Source organism: Malus sylvestris, chromosome 8 (genome assembly GCF_916048215.2).
Source record: "Malus sylvestris chromosome 8, drMalSylv7.2, whole genome shotgun sequence".
NCBI lineage: Eukaryota > Viridiplantae > Streptophyta > Magnoliopsida > Rosales > Rosaceae > Malus > Malus sylvestris.
The window spans coordinates 11,384,092-11,398,176 of NC_062267.1; the positions used below are offsets into that span (position 1 = coordinate 11,384,092).

Consider the following 14,085-nt stretch of genomic DNA (forward strand, 5'->3'; position numbering starts at 1 on the left):
CATATTGTACTTGTTTGTATGTTTAAGTACATGCTCATGCTTGTCCTTTTATGCGACTTGGGTCGACCCATTAAATTCTCTCAAATTCTTAAGTGCACGTCCAGTAGCTAAATTTAATATAACTCGAAATTATTGTTGTACTCTAGAATTTTTTAATTCTTTATTAGAATGGATCCACATAAATTACTCATAACCAATAAATTAAACGGAGAAGAAAACCTAAGTCGTAGTAACGAAGACCCGACTTACCTATCCCATGTTGCATACCCTCTTCTCTCTTTCATCGCATGGTTAGTCATGTGGTGATTTTCTATGACTCCATAGTATTGCATACTTGGAAAGTTTTAACTGTTAAACCTTTGTTCAAAAATACAAAAATTAACACCTATAGTTAAAAATCTCAAAGTATCCCAAGCACCTTAAAACGTTTGCAGTCATGCGAAGAGAGAAACAAATAGAGAGGTGTGCGACACGTTACATAAGAAAAAACAACATAAGATGAATAATGCAAAACCAGGAAACAGCCCAAAAGTCAAAAGGAGTATGCAAATCATATGATGCCATTTCAGAAAAAAATTTCCACAACCTTTTTATCCACTCTGGAAATGCAATAACTGAAGGTTTCCATGAGCTTCCAAGTTCCCAGATAACCATGGTCTCTGACGTCAAATGAGGAACCCGATCCCCTCCGGATTCAAAGGAACTAAGCTCAAAGATCAAATGATTCGGACCATTGAAATTTGATCCAACGGTTACAATTATTATAACTTTTAGAGAACTCCCTGTTTGTAACCGTTGGATTAAATTTCAATAGTCTGGATCATTTGATGAGTGGGCTAACTTCCTTTGGATCCGGAGGGGATCCGGTTCTGTCAAATGAAGCCACAAATATCTCACTGGTTTTTTCCATTCCACTGAAAACCTAGCAGCTGTTGTGACGTAAGTCCGAGGATGTGTCGGGGCCCATAAAAAACAACCAACGACAACAGTTCCGAAGACAAGTGACCTATGAACATGATCCCAACAGCCACATCAAATCTGTTGAAGAAAACTAGGGATTCTGCTTTTGCTCCATTTTCCCAAAAGCACAAATGATTGGATTTTCATTGTTTATAACTGACGAATTATACTCCGGGTGTTTTAGCCGTTAGAACAGAGGTCAAAGATACGATAACCAAGATAGACGGTTAATAACCAAGAACTAGGTTCTGCTTCGTATGAATCTGAAGCTTCCTAGGAATAGCAGAACAGTTGTCTAATGAAGATGCGGAAAACTAGTTTACCAAAAAATAAGAAAGATGCAGAAAAGTAACCCTCAGATTCATGCAATTTGTAAAACTCACTCACCAAATTTCTAATCCGTTTCGCCAGAAAATACAAATCTGAACGGACCCATCAGAACTGGAAATACCAAAATTAATTTACAACGATGGATCGGAATTTCAAATTCAGGCTTGGAAAACAACAGTGCTTAAGAAACCTGGTCCAAAAATAGTACGAGAAAAGAAGGCAGAAATGGTGATGAGACAAATGCATGTTGACAAGCAAGGATTATATGACTGATGAAATGGAAAAGAATGAGAACGCATGGGACATACAAAGCAATAATCCAGGAATCAATTTCCATACCTGTGAGAGGAGTGCGTAATTCCAGAATTCATACCAAAAATGTATCCAAAGATGTGCCATTTCTTCATCTTTGAGTACACGCCCAATGCTATATTACATATCTCATACATTTCGTAGAATTATTTTCATCTGCAGCATGATACTGCAACGTAAATCAATATACTAGCGGGTTTACTCGAAACAACCCGAATCAGATAAGTGTTGAATCATGCCAAAGATTTGCATATTAACAACTGTTCCTCTTTTCATTTGATTTAGTTATATTTATATAGATTTCACTCATTTTGTTTCTCCTTATACTTCTAATTTTTTGCTTATATTCCTCATGATGAAGCTCAATCTTCCACTTTAAATTTAACAAGCTGGGTCGGAACACTAGAAAATTGTCAAATTTGAATCAGACATCAGAATTAACAGGAAAAAAAATTAAGCTGCTTACCTAAAAAAATTACAGTAAAGGTCGTACCCAGTGCACAAGGCTCCCGCTGTACGCAGGGTCTGGGAGAGGTGAATGTCGGCTAGCCTTACCCCCATTTATGGAGAGGCTGCTCCCAAGTCTCGAACCCGAGACCTACCGCTCATGGGCGAAGACACTTGCCATCACACCAAGTGCGACCTCTCCATGCAGAAATATTGTGTTTCGGTGTGTGCATGCAGAAATATGGCCACGACAATTGTTTTACATGGTCAATGGTTATATATGCATTAACAGATGTCAACTAGAACAGATGAGCAGAGAACGATAATTTGGCAGATAAATACTTTGAGTGTCATTTATGAACACTAAAGTTAAACTCATGCAATCAAGGACAACTCAATTGATGTCGATGTGTTATTGATATTGAAATTTAAATCAATTTTAAGATTCTAAAGTACATACAGAGGATGCTGCAGCTCTTACACAAGCAATTATACCTCTCACCGAGCAACAGAACAGTACCCCTGCAAAATTTTCTTATATTTTCTCCACTGGCTGCAATTACACAAAAGCGTGAGGTCTGGAGCGGTAGCAAATACAGCAGCATCTATGTTACACATACAACAGAACAACCAAACATGGGGATTCAGTTTGAAACACCCTTGAACGGTTGCAGTTAGATAATTGTGGATCAGTCCTGGCTCCGCAGCCAGCAATTACAGACATTTGATGCTCAAACATATGATTTCCCCATGCAATACCCGGAACTTTACCCACATAGGAACCATCTGGTGCGTCCTGGCAATGAGATTACAATTATTTGAACCCATAATCTCCAATAACTGGTGATCTCAGGACCTTTGAACCAGAACAGACCGACCCAACCACAACTTTGGGATAAATTTATCTTCACAAGGATCTTTCATTCCTCGAATGCTTGCATACAAATCTTCTCCAGCAGCAACGGCCAATCCTCTCCAAGTTGCTGTGGATTTAGCTCCATTGCAACCTTAAAATCAAGGAAAGATATTGAACACTGAGGTCTTTGCTCTTCCACGGGTCCACTGCTGCTCTGCATATGCATGTGATTGCTTGGCCACATGCCATTGATAATCTTTCCTTGAATCTGCTGCTGCTGCTTTGGTGCAGCATTCTTTTTTGGCTCTGGTGTAGACCTTGCTCCCACCAACTCAACGCAGGATCTAATCAATCGCTTTAAGTATACATCCAACACATTATTCAGCATATTGGCACATTCTGTAGAAACTCCACCAAGACCCTGTGCTGCAGCAATCTGCTCCATGCGTTTTCTAAGTGTTTCCGTATCGGACAATCCCCCACTGTCATAATAGCTAACAATATCACAGCTGCTACCAACTGGAAAAGCTTTGTGGGCCCCACCTACGCTGGCTGGGTAGAGCGGGATCCCCAGTGGCGCAAGTAGAGGACTTCTTGGGAAACTCAAGCTGTTTGATTGTTCTCCCTCTTCCTCGTGATCAATAACAGCTACGTCAGCCTGGTCTTTGCTGTGTATCCGTGGTCTTTCCCCAACTGCACCATCTCTTTCACTCTCAGGGAGCTCAGCAACAGGTTGAAGATGTTGCATTGGTCTCTGATAATCAAATGGATGCACATCCCCGTTTTCCACAATAACCTTACCACCATTATCCTCTAAACCCGTGGAATGATGTGATGCACTATCTACCTTCCCATTTGGTCCAAGTGGGCTTGGCCTATCCCTTAGCTTCCGTTCGCGTATCCCGGACCTACCCTTTCGTGGGGACACCGGCAATACCCCATTCGACCAACCAGGTACATTTTGATTTTGATGCGGAAAGAGGCTTTGTTCCTGCCCATCTTCTCTACTTGGAGAACTGTTTGCAGCTTGTATCCCAGGTTTTGCAGGAACCGATGAAAAGACTGGTGGTGGGGTCTTTGCGTGGCATGCATTCTTCAAGACTGACCGTATAAAATGATTGTGCAGTGGCAAGTTCTCACTCCCGAGCACCCGGTGACACAACTTGTCAAATTCTTTCTTGCTCAGCTTCTGACTCAACAACCTATTCAAGTAATAAAAATACCGCTTTGACCTATCGGCCCCAATTCTCTTCACTATCTGTGCTTTCAGATCACCCAAATCAATTCTAGAGAACTGCTGAGGTTGCATTTCTCAAGAAACAGATTCATACACCATCCACAAGAAACAAGTAATCCCCCCGAAACTGCACCAGAAGACAAATTACCGTTATTACTGTTTCCAGAAAACCCAGAATTTGCATTCCTTCATATCATTCATTGCAAATCAATCCTCCAAACTCTGCATATCCCGACAAACAAAGGCAAACCATCCACCAAATCAAAAAACCCAAAACCCCCAAACTCGAATCCAAATTCGGTTAACCCTGTTTCCAAACGACCCCAAATTGCCCAGCCCACAAACAATACAATGCAAACCCAAATCCCATCTTCTCAATCCCAAAACCCTAGAGATCAAACCAAGTACCAAAGCTCTCTAAATCCCAACAAAACTATACACAATCAAGCTTAATTAATCAAAAACCATCACAAATAAAAAACCCTAACTTCGAATCACCAAAAAAAGCGGTTCGAACTCCTCGCAAACTTGAATTACACCACCCCGCCAATCCGAACCCAGAATTTAATTTCCCCCAATTCGCAAGCTTCAACTTCAAGACGCGAAATTTGAAGTCGGGGGAACGAGATCAGTAACTTGGGCGGATTGAAGTCGAAGAAACGGAGCTCGAATTGCAGGAAAATCGAATTCAAACGAAAACAATGAAGCGCGATGAAGCGCCAAAAAAAAAACAGAGAAATTAAATAGTGACAAGCTCGGAGAATGTGTATGAGAGAGGGCTTTTGGGAGATTGATTGGACTCTGACCTTATCGAGTTTCGACGAATTGCAGAGAAAAATCGAACCTCAGTGACTTCGGAGCTTTGCCTTTCGCTTTCTCTCTCTCCGGGGCTTTTTTTCTGTAATTTTATTTTTTGAAATTTCTTGACTGCTTTCTTTTTTTTGGGTGTTTGCTGATTTATATTCGAACTTCCGCTCTGTGTAGCTCGATCGCTTCTGCTAATACTCTCTGTGTCTCTCTCTCTCTCTCTCTCTCTTCTTTTCTTTCTTTTTTCTCTCTCCTCTTTCTCTTCTTTCTTGGTTGCTCTCGCTCTCAAGGTCTCGCCTCGTGGTTTTTTTCTTATTTCTGGATTTTTGGTTTCATAAAAGGTAAATATTTACAATTTTTTCAAACAATATTTTACGATATTTGTTGTGCTTTAGGAAGTTCTATTACATGAAATTTGAAAATCTTATTTTTAGGAAAAATTACACATACTTTCAATACTTAATTATACATTGAAATTACATTTTTTAAACATTTTAAGGAGGGATATTTTTAAACCTGTGTAAGATGACATCATGTCTTGTTTTTGCGTTAAAAACGAATTTACATATTTACTCTTCCTTTCTTGTTAAAACGTGGTCGGCTGAGATTGACGGAAATATAGCTTTAGATTTACTCTCTTCTATTCGAATCATTCAATTTCTTTTTCGTTTCTCTACTATTTTTCTTCATCTCTAAAGTTTATCTCTCAAGTTTATTTGAAGATAAGTTGTTCTTCTGGTTTTATTTTAAAATTTTCTTTTCTCAAGTTTTTGATCCGATTTAGATTTTTGAACGAGTTGTGTGTTTTTTTAATTTATTTCAATTTAGATTTTGAAACGAGTATCTGATTTTTCAGTTTTTTATTGTACGCATTGAGTTTCTATTTATTGATTTTGCCTTTTGCAGGCATGGTTTTTAGTTTTTGAAGATTTTGATTCAGTTTTTGTGATCGAGTGTTGGCAAAGGTGGTTTTTCATTGTGCCGCTTTGTTTTTATTGAGTTCCTTTTGTTTTTTGCAGTATAGTTATCATGTATATTTGTTAGAATGATAATGGATTATGAATTAGTTTTATTTAGAATGTAAACTTTTTTTATTAATATTTGTGCAGCATCAGTTTATAAAATCATGCAGAATCAGTTGACATAAGTTTTGGGAGGATTGGAGGGAACTCTCCCAACAAACATTTAATAATTTTGAACGTTTGATTAAAATTTGTGCAACATCAGTTTATAAAATCATGGAGAATCAGTTGACATAAGTTTGGGGGATGGGGGAACCCGCTATAAACATTTAATAATTTTCAACGTTTGATTAAAATTTGTGCATCATCAATTTTACATAATCATGCAGAATCACTTAACATGAGTTTATTAAAAGGATAATGGATTAGCAATTAGTTAATGGATTATTAATCACTTGGCATTTGTGCAGCATCAGTTTTATAGAATCTTTACACTATGTTTGGATGAGGGAGATAAATTTGGAATTTGGATTAAAGTTAGAATTTATAAATTGACTTGCACCAATTCATTTGTTTAGATTCATAAACATAGAAATTTTAGAATTTCCACTTGGAAAAAGAATTTGGGACCTCAAATTTCCAAATTTAAATTTTATGTAAATAAGTGTCATTTCCCAATTTTTATGATTGAGAGTTTAAAAATAACAAATTTCATATTCAATTCCATTGTTCATTTAGGTTAACCAAACAAAAAAAATTCACAAATTCTAGAAAATAAATCTAGTCATTTCAATTTCCGTCATTTTAAAATTCCTTAATAATTTTAAATTTCTTCATCCAAACATAGTGTTAAAGAATTTCAGCTCTATAAACCTTATGTACAAAATACTTTTGATTATCATTTGTGCAAAATACTTTTTATTAGCATTTTGTGCAACATAAGTTTTTATTACCTTTTTATTAGCATTTTGTGCAGCATTAGTGTTGTCGATGCAATTTTCCGGTGTCTCTAGTTTTGACAAAAAAATGCACTTGCAAAACAATCAACACATTTGATTAAAGACCTAAGCCTCACACGCCCACAAGGTTGGGGGGAGGGGTTAGACCAATGGATCTCTGATGCCTAAATTAGTTTCTCTGAAAAAGAGTAAGTGTTTAGGGCTTTTAGGAGTAGCTAAATCTTGTCTTTCTTAAACAAAGTCCACGTGTCGCCTCTAGGATTTTTGGGATTATTTTATGCTTCACAAATGCCCCCACACCTGCTAGGCTGCATGTAGGAAAAAGGCAGTAGGTGTAAAAGTCCCAAGCTATATGGGTGTGTAGAGTTCTTTCCTAATTTGATGTAGATCTCGCTCTTTGACTTGGAGATAGACTCTTCTAGGAAAAGGAAACCAATTGCCCCAACACCTATTTAATCCTGCCTTAAGCAAAGAATTAAATAAATTTGGAGAACAATCTTCATTCCAACAATGAAGAGAGATAATAGATGAAATTTGTTCCCCCTCCCATAGCTCTCTTCTTCTCTTGCCCTTGCAAATAGTCGTTTCTCGTTGTTGTTGTTCTTCTTCGTGCCGTACCAAAGTAAAAAGAAATTTATTTTTTCTTCTCATTCGTCTTGGGTGGTGCTACTACGGGGCAGTTGTCGAGGTGGTGTGGCACATCGGCTGGCAGGGGCTAAGAGTTGGCTTGGTGTAAGCCGATGAGGAAGCATGGCAGGGGCACAACTTAGGCTACTTGGCTCGATTGAAGCAAAAGACGGCTGCATAGCTGGGTCATTGGCTTAAGGCGCTAGGGTGTAGTGCGGAGTGAACCACGGGGCTCGAGCTCCTTCTGGATGCCTGAATCTAACATGGGTTAGTCAGGTATACAAGATGGTGTGGAGCAGCTGAGATCTCGTCATACGTTGCTCAACGCCTTAAGCAAAGGTGATAATAAGTGGAAGAGGCGAACAACATGCTGGGCTTGGGCCTGCTATAATGTGGAGGGAGAGAGAGAAAGAGTTGTGGAGCGCCATCTCTCTTGCTTGTGACTTAGGCCGCGGGCTGGGCTTTCTATGCTTAGCAGGTTAAGCTCAGGCACGTGCCTAGTCTAGAGGGAGAGATGTGGGCTGAGGCCCATATGGGTCAGGCGTCAGTTAAAGATAAAAAGGGATCATGTCACAAGGCTTAGCGTATGTGTAGACATCAAAATTTTGGTGAAATAAATGTTGATCAATAATTAAAATTTCAACGTTCACGTGTCATATAAATTTTACACATAGCATGTGACTAAATGAAAAATCAAAATAAATCGGAAAAGTCATCAAACAGGACACGTGTCAACACCTGGCAGAAATGATTTATTTCATCTGATTATTTAAATCCAAAAAATCAAGTTTTGGAATTTTATAAATAGGAGGCCAAGGCATTCATTTTTGGGACACCAATTCATAACCAATTCACCTCACACCACAACCTTAAAGCTTTGAAACTCCAAAGTTCCCAAGCAAATCCCGAAGGATCAAGAAAGCTCTATTCGTTCTTCGTCAAATCCTCATTCAAAATCAAGCCCCAACGACCCTTGAAGAACTTCCACTAATTCAAGATCAAGCCCCGACGGCCTTTGAAGAAAGTGTACATCAATCATCATTCGTTCATCCCTAGATCAAGCTCCGACAGCCCTTTGGATCAACGAAGTCAACAAATCCGCACAACTGTTTATCCCAAGATCAAGCCCCGACGGCCCTTTGGACCAACAACATCAAATCCACCATTACAAAGATAGAATCAGAGGCTAAATTTGTAGAAGAGATTGTAACCCCTAAATCATCAATACAAATATTATTTTTTACACGTGTTCTTGTCTCGTTTATCGCAAGAATTTCCGTGTTTACAAATTTGGCACGCCCGGTGGGATCATCTCTACCTCTCATCTCTATCTTTGAATCCGCAAAAAGCACAAATGGCATCAAAGAAGGCTCAAGTTGTTCTCGTAGCCAATGCAAGGAACAAAAGCGTCATCACCGCAGGTGGTGTCACTTCGGGCGTCATAACTCGAAGTAAGGCAAGAGCTCTTTCTGCCGTCTTTTCCACCCCTGCATCAACTCCGCCGAAGAAACAAGAGCAGGCACGAACCTGTGATTACCCTGGCCTCACTAAGGGCGCCAAGGAAGGAAAGCCCAAAGAAGTACTCTAGTTTCATGATTTCCGATGCCGACTCAAGCGGCAACTCAGCCATGAAAGTCATGACTATTGGAGCGACTTCAATCGATGAGCAGCTGGCTCATATGAATGAAGCGATCGCAAGGCTAACACGGATTGTGGAAGAAAAAGACCAGCAAATCGCCGCACTCGTCAACCAACTAGATGTAAAGCCTGACGTGAAAATCGAGCAAAGGGATGATTCAGTAAAGAAGGAAAACGACGAGGATGAAGAGCCTCCGGTGGAGAAAATCGATGTGAAGCCGGAGCCAGGCCAAGCAGCGGCACTCATGAGATCTCTTTCTATCCAAAAGCTGCAAAAGATGATCGCTAGCATCATCAAGGCACAGTACGAAGGAAGTTCACATGACTCCGTACTATACTCAAAACCCTACTCCAAGAAAATTGACGCTTTGAAGATGCGAAGGGGATATCAGCCACCAAAGTTCATGCAGTTCGATGGAAAGGGAAACCCGAAGCAACACGTCACCCATTTCATTGAGACTTGCAACAACGCGGGGACAGAAGGAGATTACCTCGCTAAGCAGTTTGTACGCTCGCTGAAAGGAAATGCCTTTGAGTGGTACACGGACCTAGAGCCTGAATCCATCAACAGTTGGGAGCAATTGGAAAAGGAATTCCTTAACCGCTTCTACATCACCCGCCGCACCGTGAGCATGCTAGAGCTGATAAGCACGAAGCAATAGAGGGATGAGCCAGTCGTAGACTACATCAACCGATGATGCAATCTAAGCCTCGACTGCAAGGATAGGCTCTTGGAGATCTCTTCAATCGATATGTGCGTCCAAGGCATGCAATGAGGGTTACACTATATCCTTCAAGGCATCAAACCACGGACATTTGAAGAGTTAGCCACCCGTGCCCATGACATGAAGCTAAGTATTGCCTTTCAAGGGAAGAAAGAGCCGATCACCGACTTCAAGAAGGATAAGGTGTTCTCCCCAAATGTAGATAAGACTGGGAAGAAACCCCCCAAGGAAGCGTTCACCGTCAGCACTGCGTCCGTCAAGACCGCCTCCGCACCTATCAAGATCTCCTCCAAAACCAAAACAAAGGAGATAAAGAGAGGTGAGCCTCCTCGCACCCAAGAAAGGTACAAAAGCACATTGAGGGAATTGGAGCAGAAGGCGTACCATTTTCCTGACTCAGACATGGATGCAATGTTAGACGACTTGCTGGAAAAGAAGGTAATCGAGCTACCCGAATGCAAGCGGCCTGAAGAAATGAATCGCATAAACGATCCTAAATACTGCAAGTACCATCGAATCGTGAGCCATCCTGTGGGTAAGTGTTTCGTCCTTAAAGAGCTCATCATGAAGTTCGCACAACAAGGGCGAATCGAGCTCGACCTCGAAGACACTGCCGCAACACATACTACTACAATTGCATTTGGATCTTTCGATCCCGTGCCTCTCCAAGCAACACTTGACCATTCCTATCAATGCTCAAGTTACGCGATACCTTCTGCGCAACCATCGCCGGGGGCAAACGAACAAGATGCACATACCGATGATGAAGAAGGATGGACATTGGTGACCTACAAAAAAACAAGGAACCAAAACCACAAGCCACAAGACAAAAGGTGGAACAAGTGAGAAAGCACCGTCGCCGCAACAGTAGGAAGCCCAAAAGAAACGTAAAAGTTGATAAGCCAACGTATGCTGGGGAACCTATGGAGCAAGAGCCACGCATTCCTGTATCCTTGCACGAGTACTTCCCGAATGACTTCTTCCAACAGTGCACTATCGCTGCATGCCACATGGTCGAAGTAGAAATGAAAGAACCTTCAAAAGGAAAAGATATCACTACTGAGGGAGAAAAAACTCTCACGCTCGAAGAAGGTCTGCCAACACACTTTAGCATTGAGGAAACGCTACGATTGCCAAAGAAGATGCGAAGAGCATTAGCAGCGGTCTTGGAAAGTCCTAATGACCACGAAGTGCAAGAAAGCAAGAACGAAGGCTTGAAGCTTCAGCCACATGAATGTGCCACATGCTGTGCCATTGAGGACGCAATCCACTTCACCGATGAAGACTTGCTGTTAGGATCCAAGCCTCACAACCGTCTTCTCTTCGTCTCTGGGTACGTAAGGGAGCACAAAGTCAACCACTTGCTTGTGGATGGTGGATCAGCCATAAACATCATGCCAAAGTCAACAATGACTACAATCGGCATCAAGGCGGATGAACTATCCCTAAGTCGTCTACTAATCCAAGGTTTTAATCAAGGAGGACAAAGAGCGATGGGCATGATCCGAGTGGAGATGACTATTGGTGAACTCAAGTCAAGCACGATATTCCACGTAATTGATGCAAGAACTTCTTATGGCTTGCTCTTAGGAAGGCCTTGGATCCATACGAATGGAGTAGTACCGTCCACCCTTCACCAATGCTTGAAATTCTACCGAGAAGGAGTGAAGGTGATCTATGGCGACACTAAACCATTCACCGAAGCTGAATCACATTTCGCAGACGCTAAGTTCTACATGGATGAAGACATGATGCCCGAAGCTCTTCCAAAAGAGATCAAATCCACAGGTAAAGCAACACCTAAAAAGCAGGAGTGGCAAGCCATGCCCAAGAAGCAAGAAGGAGAAGCCATGCCGTCTTCAAGCAAGAACGATAATGACCTTGCTAAACCTGCAACAACCAAAGGGAGTAGGACGCCCTCAAATGGACCAAACACACCCATCTTCCGATACATTCCGATGTCGAGAAGAAAGAATGGTCAATCTCCGTTCAAAACTGGAGCAAGCAAAGTCGACGCACAAAGGCATATGGATAATGTAAAGTTGCTCAAGACAAATGCAGTTTTGCCTCTGACACAGCTAGGCGACGCTAAGGTTACAAGACTACCACAAGGTTTCATAAAAGCTCTTCCAAAGGGGGTGGAACCAAGTTTTCTCCCAACTAAGAGGACCGAAGAAGGTTTTGATCCAAACGCCTACAAACTCATGTCGAAAGCTGGGTACGACTTCGCTTTTTCCTCGAATCCTGGAAAAAAGGTTTCAAACACCGTTAACAATAAAGAACGTGACCTCACTGAGACTCAAAAGAAGTTGAAGAAGCATGGTTACGGAGTTGAAAACAACAAAGTTGGACTTGGCTTCACACCAAATGCACCCGTGAAGATTTCAAGCAAAATGAGAAATGTTAGCACCCAATACATCAGCATGAGCATTGAACAAGATCAAGAGGAGCCTAAGTCCACCTCTTGAACGTCAGTATTCGATAGGATGAATCATTCAAGACCCAGAACGTCAGCACTTGATTGCATTGGTGGTTAAAACCGAACCTCCGTCTTCAAGAGGCTTAACAGGCCAACATCCCAAAGCTCTGTTTTTGAAAGGTTGTCAAAACCTAAGAAGCAAAGCCACACAGCCAGCTCTCCTTCTCGTCGGTCGACTTTGGGAAGACTTGAAGACAACAGAAAGTTTTCTAGAAATAAGGAGACAATGTCAAAGGAAGAAAAGCTCAACAGGCTAGCAGAAAAAGGCGATATTCGAAGCTCAATTTCTTTAAGGATGAAGCACTAAGCAATCTTGGAGGTTGACACAAATGGACCACTGAAAGTAAGAAGGTGCACCATCATCCACACGGGACAATCTTCATGCCAACAAGCCCAAGAGGATGACACTGAAGGGGAGATCCAAGACATCTTTCTCGTCACAATCCAAAAGGGTAAAGGAGACGAAATCCCTAAGGAAGACGTCACTTCTGTTTCTTTCAACTCAAAGTCGCCACCTCGATCTCTGGGGGCATGCTCCAAGTCAAGCGAAGTTGAAGGAGGGACTTATGTCGCTTCAAAGAAATTACACATGAAGCCTACGTCGCATTCACAGATGCACCAGTCGAAAAGGAGGCAAGAAACCATTGTTAATACACTTTCAAGCTTGGATGAAGCTGAGATTGACAACATGATTGAAGGCGATCTAATTCAAGAGGTCATGGACGCAGGACGAAACTTAAATGTTGCCTTTAAAAAATCAGGGGAACTCCGCACTTGCATAGATTCTCGTAACTACAACACCTGGAAAGACGACACCGAAGAGGAAGTCCAGGATGTCTTCCACATCACGATCCAAGAAGGCAAAGAAGACGAGGTCCCCGAAGAAGATGTCACTGCTGCGCCACCACAACTTGAGGACGGGGGGCAAGCCACGGTTAATGATCTCAATGAGCTCAACTTAGGCACAGAAGATGAGCAGAAACCTATCTTCGTAAGTGCGCTGCTAAGTACGGACGAGATAGAGAAGTATTACCAACTGTTATCAGAGTACAAAGATGTCTTTGCTTGGACCTACAAGGAAATGCCTGGCCTTGACCCTGTCATCGTTGTGCATCATCTTGCAGTCAAGCCTGGAACGCGACCGATAAAGCAAACTCAAAGGCGCTATCGATCCGAGCTCATTCCATAAATCGAGGTAGAGATTGACAAGCTAATCGAAGCAGGCTTCATTCGAGAGGTGCAATACCCCAAGTGGATCTCCAACATCGTCACCGTCCTTAAGAAATTTGGACAAATACGTGTTTACGTAGACTTCCGGGACCTCAACGACGCTTGCCCGAAGGACGACTTCCCCTTGCCAATCATTGAAATCATGGTGGATGCAACCACTGGCCACGAGGCACTGTCATTCATGGACGGCTCTTCAGGATATAATCAAATTCGCTTGGCTCTCGAAGACGAGGAACTAACAGCCTTCCGCACTTCAAAAGGTATCTACTGCTACAAGGTGATGCCCTTTGGTCTGAAGAACGCTAGAGCTACATATCAACGTGCAATGCAGAAAATCTTCAACGACATGCTACACAAAAACGTAGAATGTTACGTAGACGATGTAGTGGTCAAGACAAAGAAAAGATTAGACCACTTGAAGGATTTGCAAATGGTGTTCGAAAGGTAGCGAAAATACAACCTCAAGATAAACCCGTTAAAATGTGCGTTTGGCGTCTCCTCCGAAAAGTTCGTTGG

The 14,085-nt window shown here is 41.7% G+C and overlaps 1 protein-coding gene across 1 annotated transcript; it reads right to left on the minus strand.

The window, feature by feature from the left end:
• Positions 1 to 2,432: 2,432 nt before the first annotated feature.
• On the minus strand, positions 2,433 to 5,257 carry LOC126633209 (uncharacterized). The gene is made up of 2 exons (XM_050303782.1): positions 4,949 to 5,257; positions 2,433 to 4,269 (listed from the first exon to the last, which is right to left on the minus strand). Exon 2 carries the CDS (start codon positions 4,212 to 4,214, stop codon positions 2,970 to 2,972), a length of 1,245 nt encoding a protein of 414 aa, XP_050159739.1. The 5' UTR covers positions 4,215 to 4,269; positions 4,949 to 5,257; the 3' UTR covers positions 2,433 to 2,969.
• Positions 5,258 to 14,085: the final 8,828 nt, after the last annotated feature.

Excerpts from the sequence above, each read along its gene's own strand:
- LOC126633209 (XM_050303782.1), bottom strand. The coding sequence starts at position 4,214 with ATGCAACCTCAGCAGTTCTCTAGAATTGATTTGGGTGATCTGAAAGCA.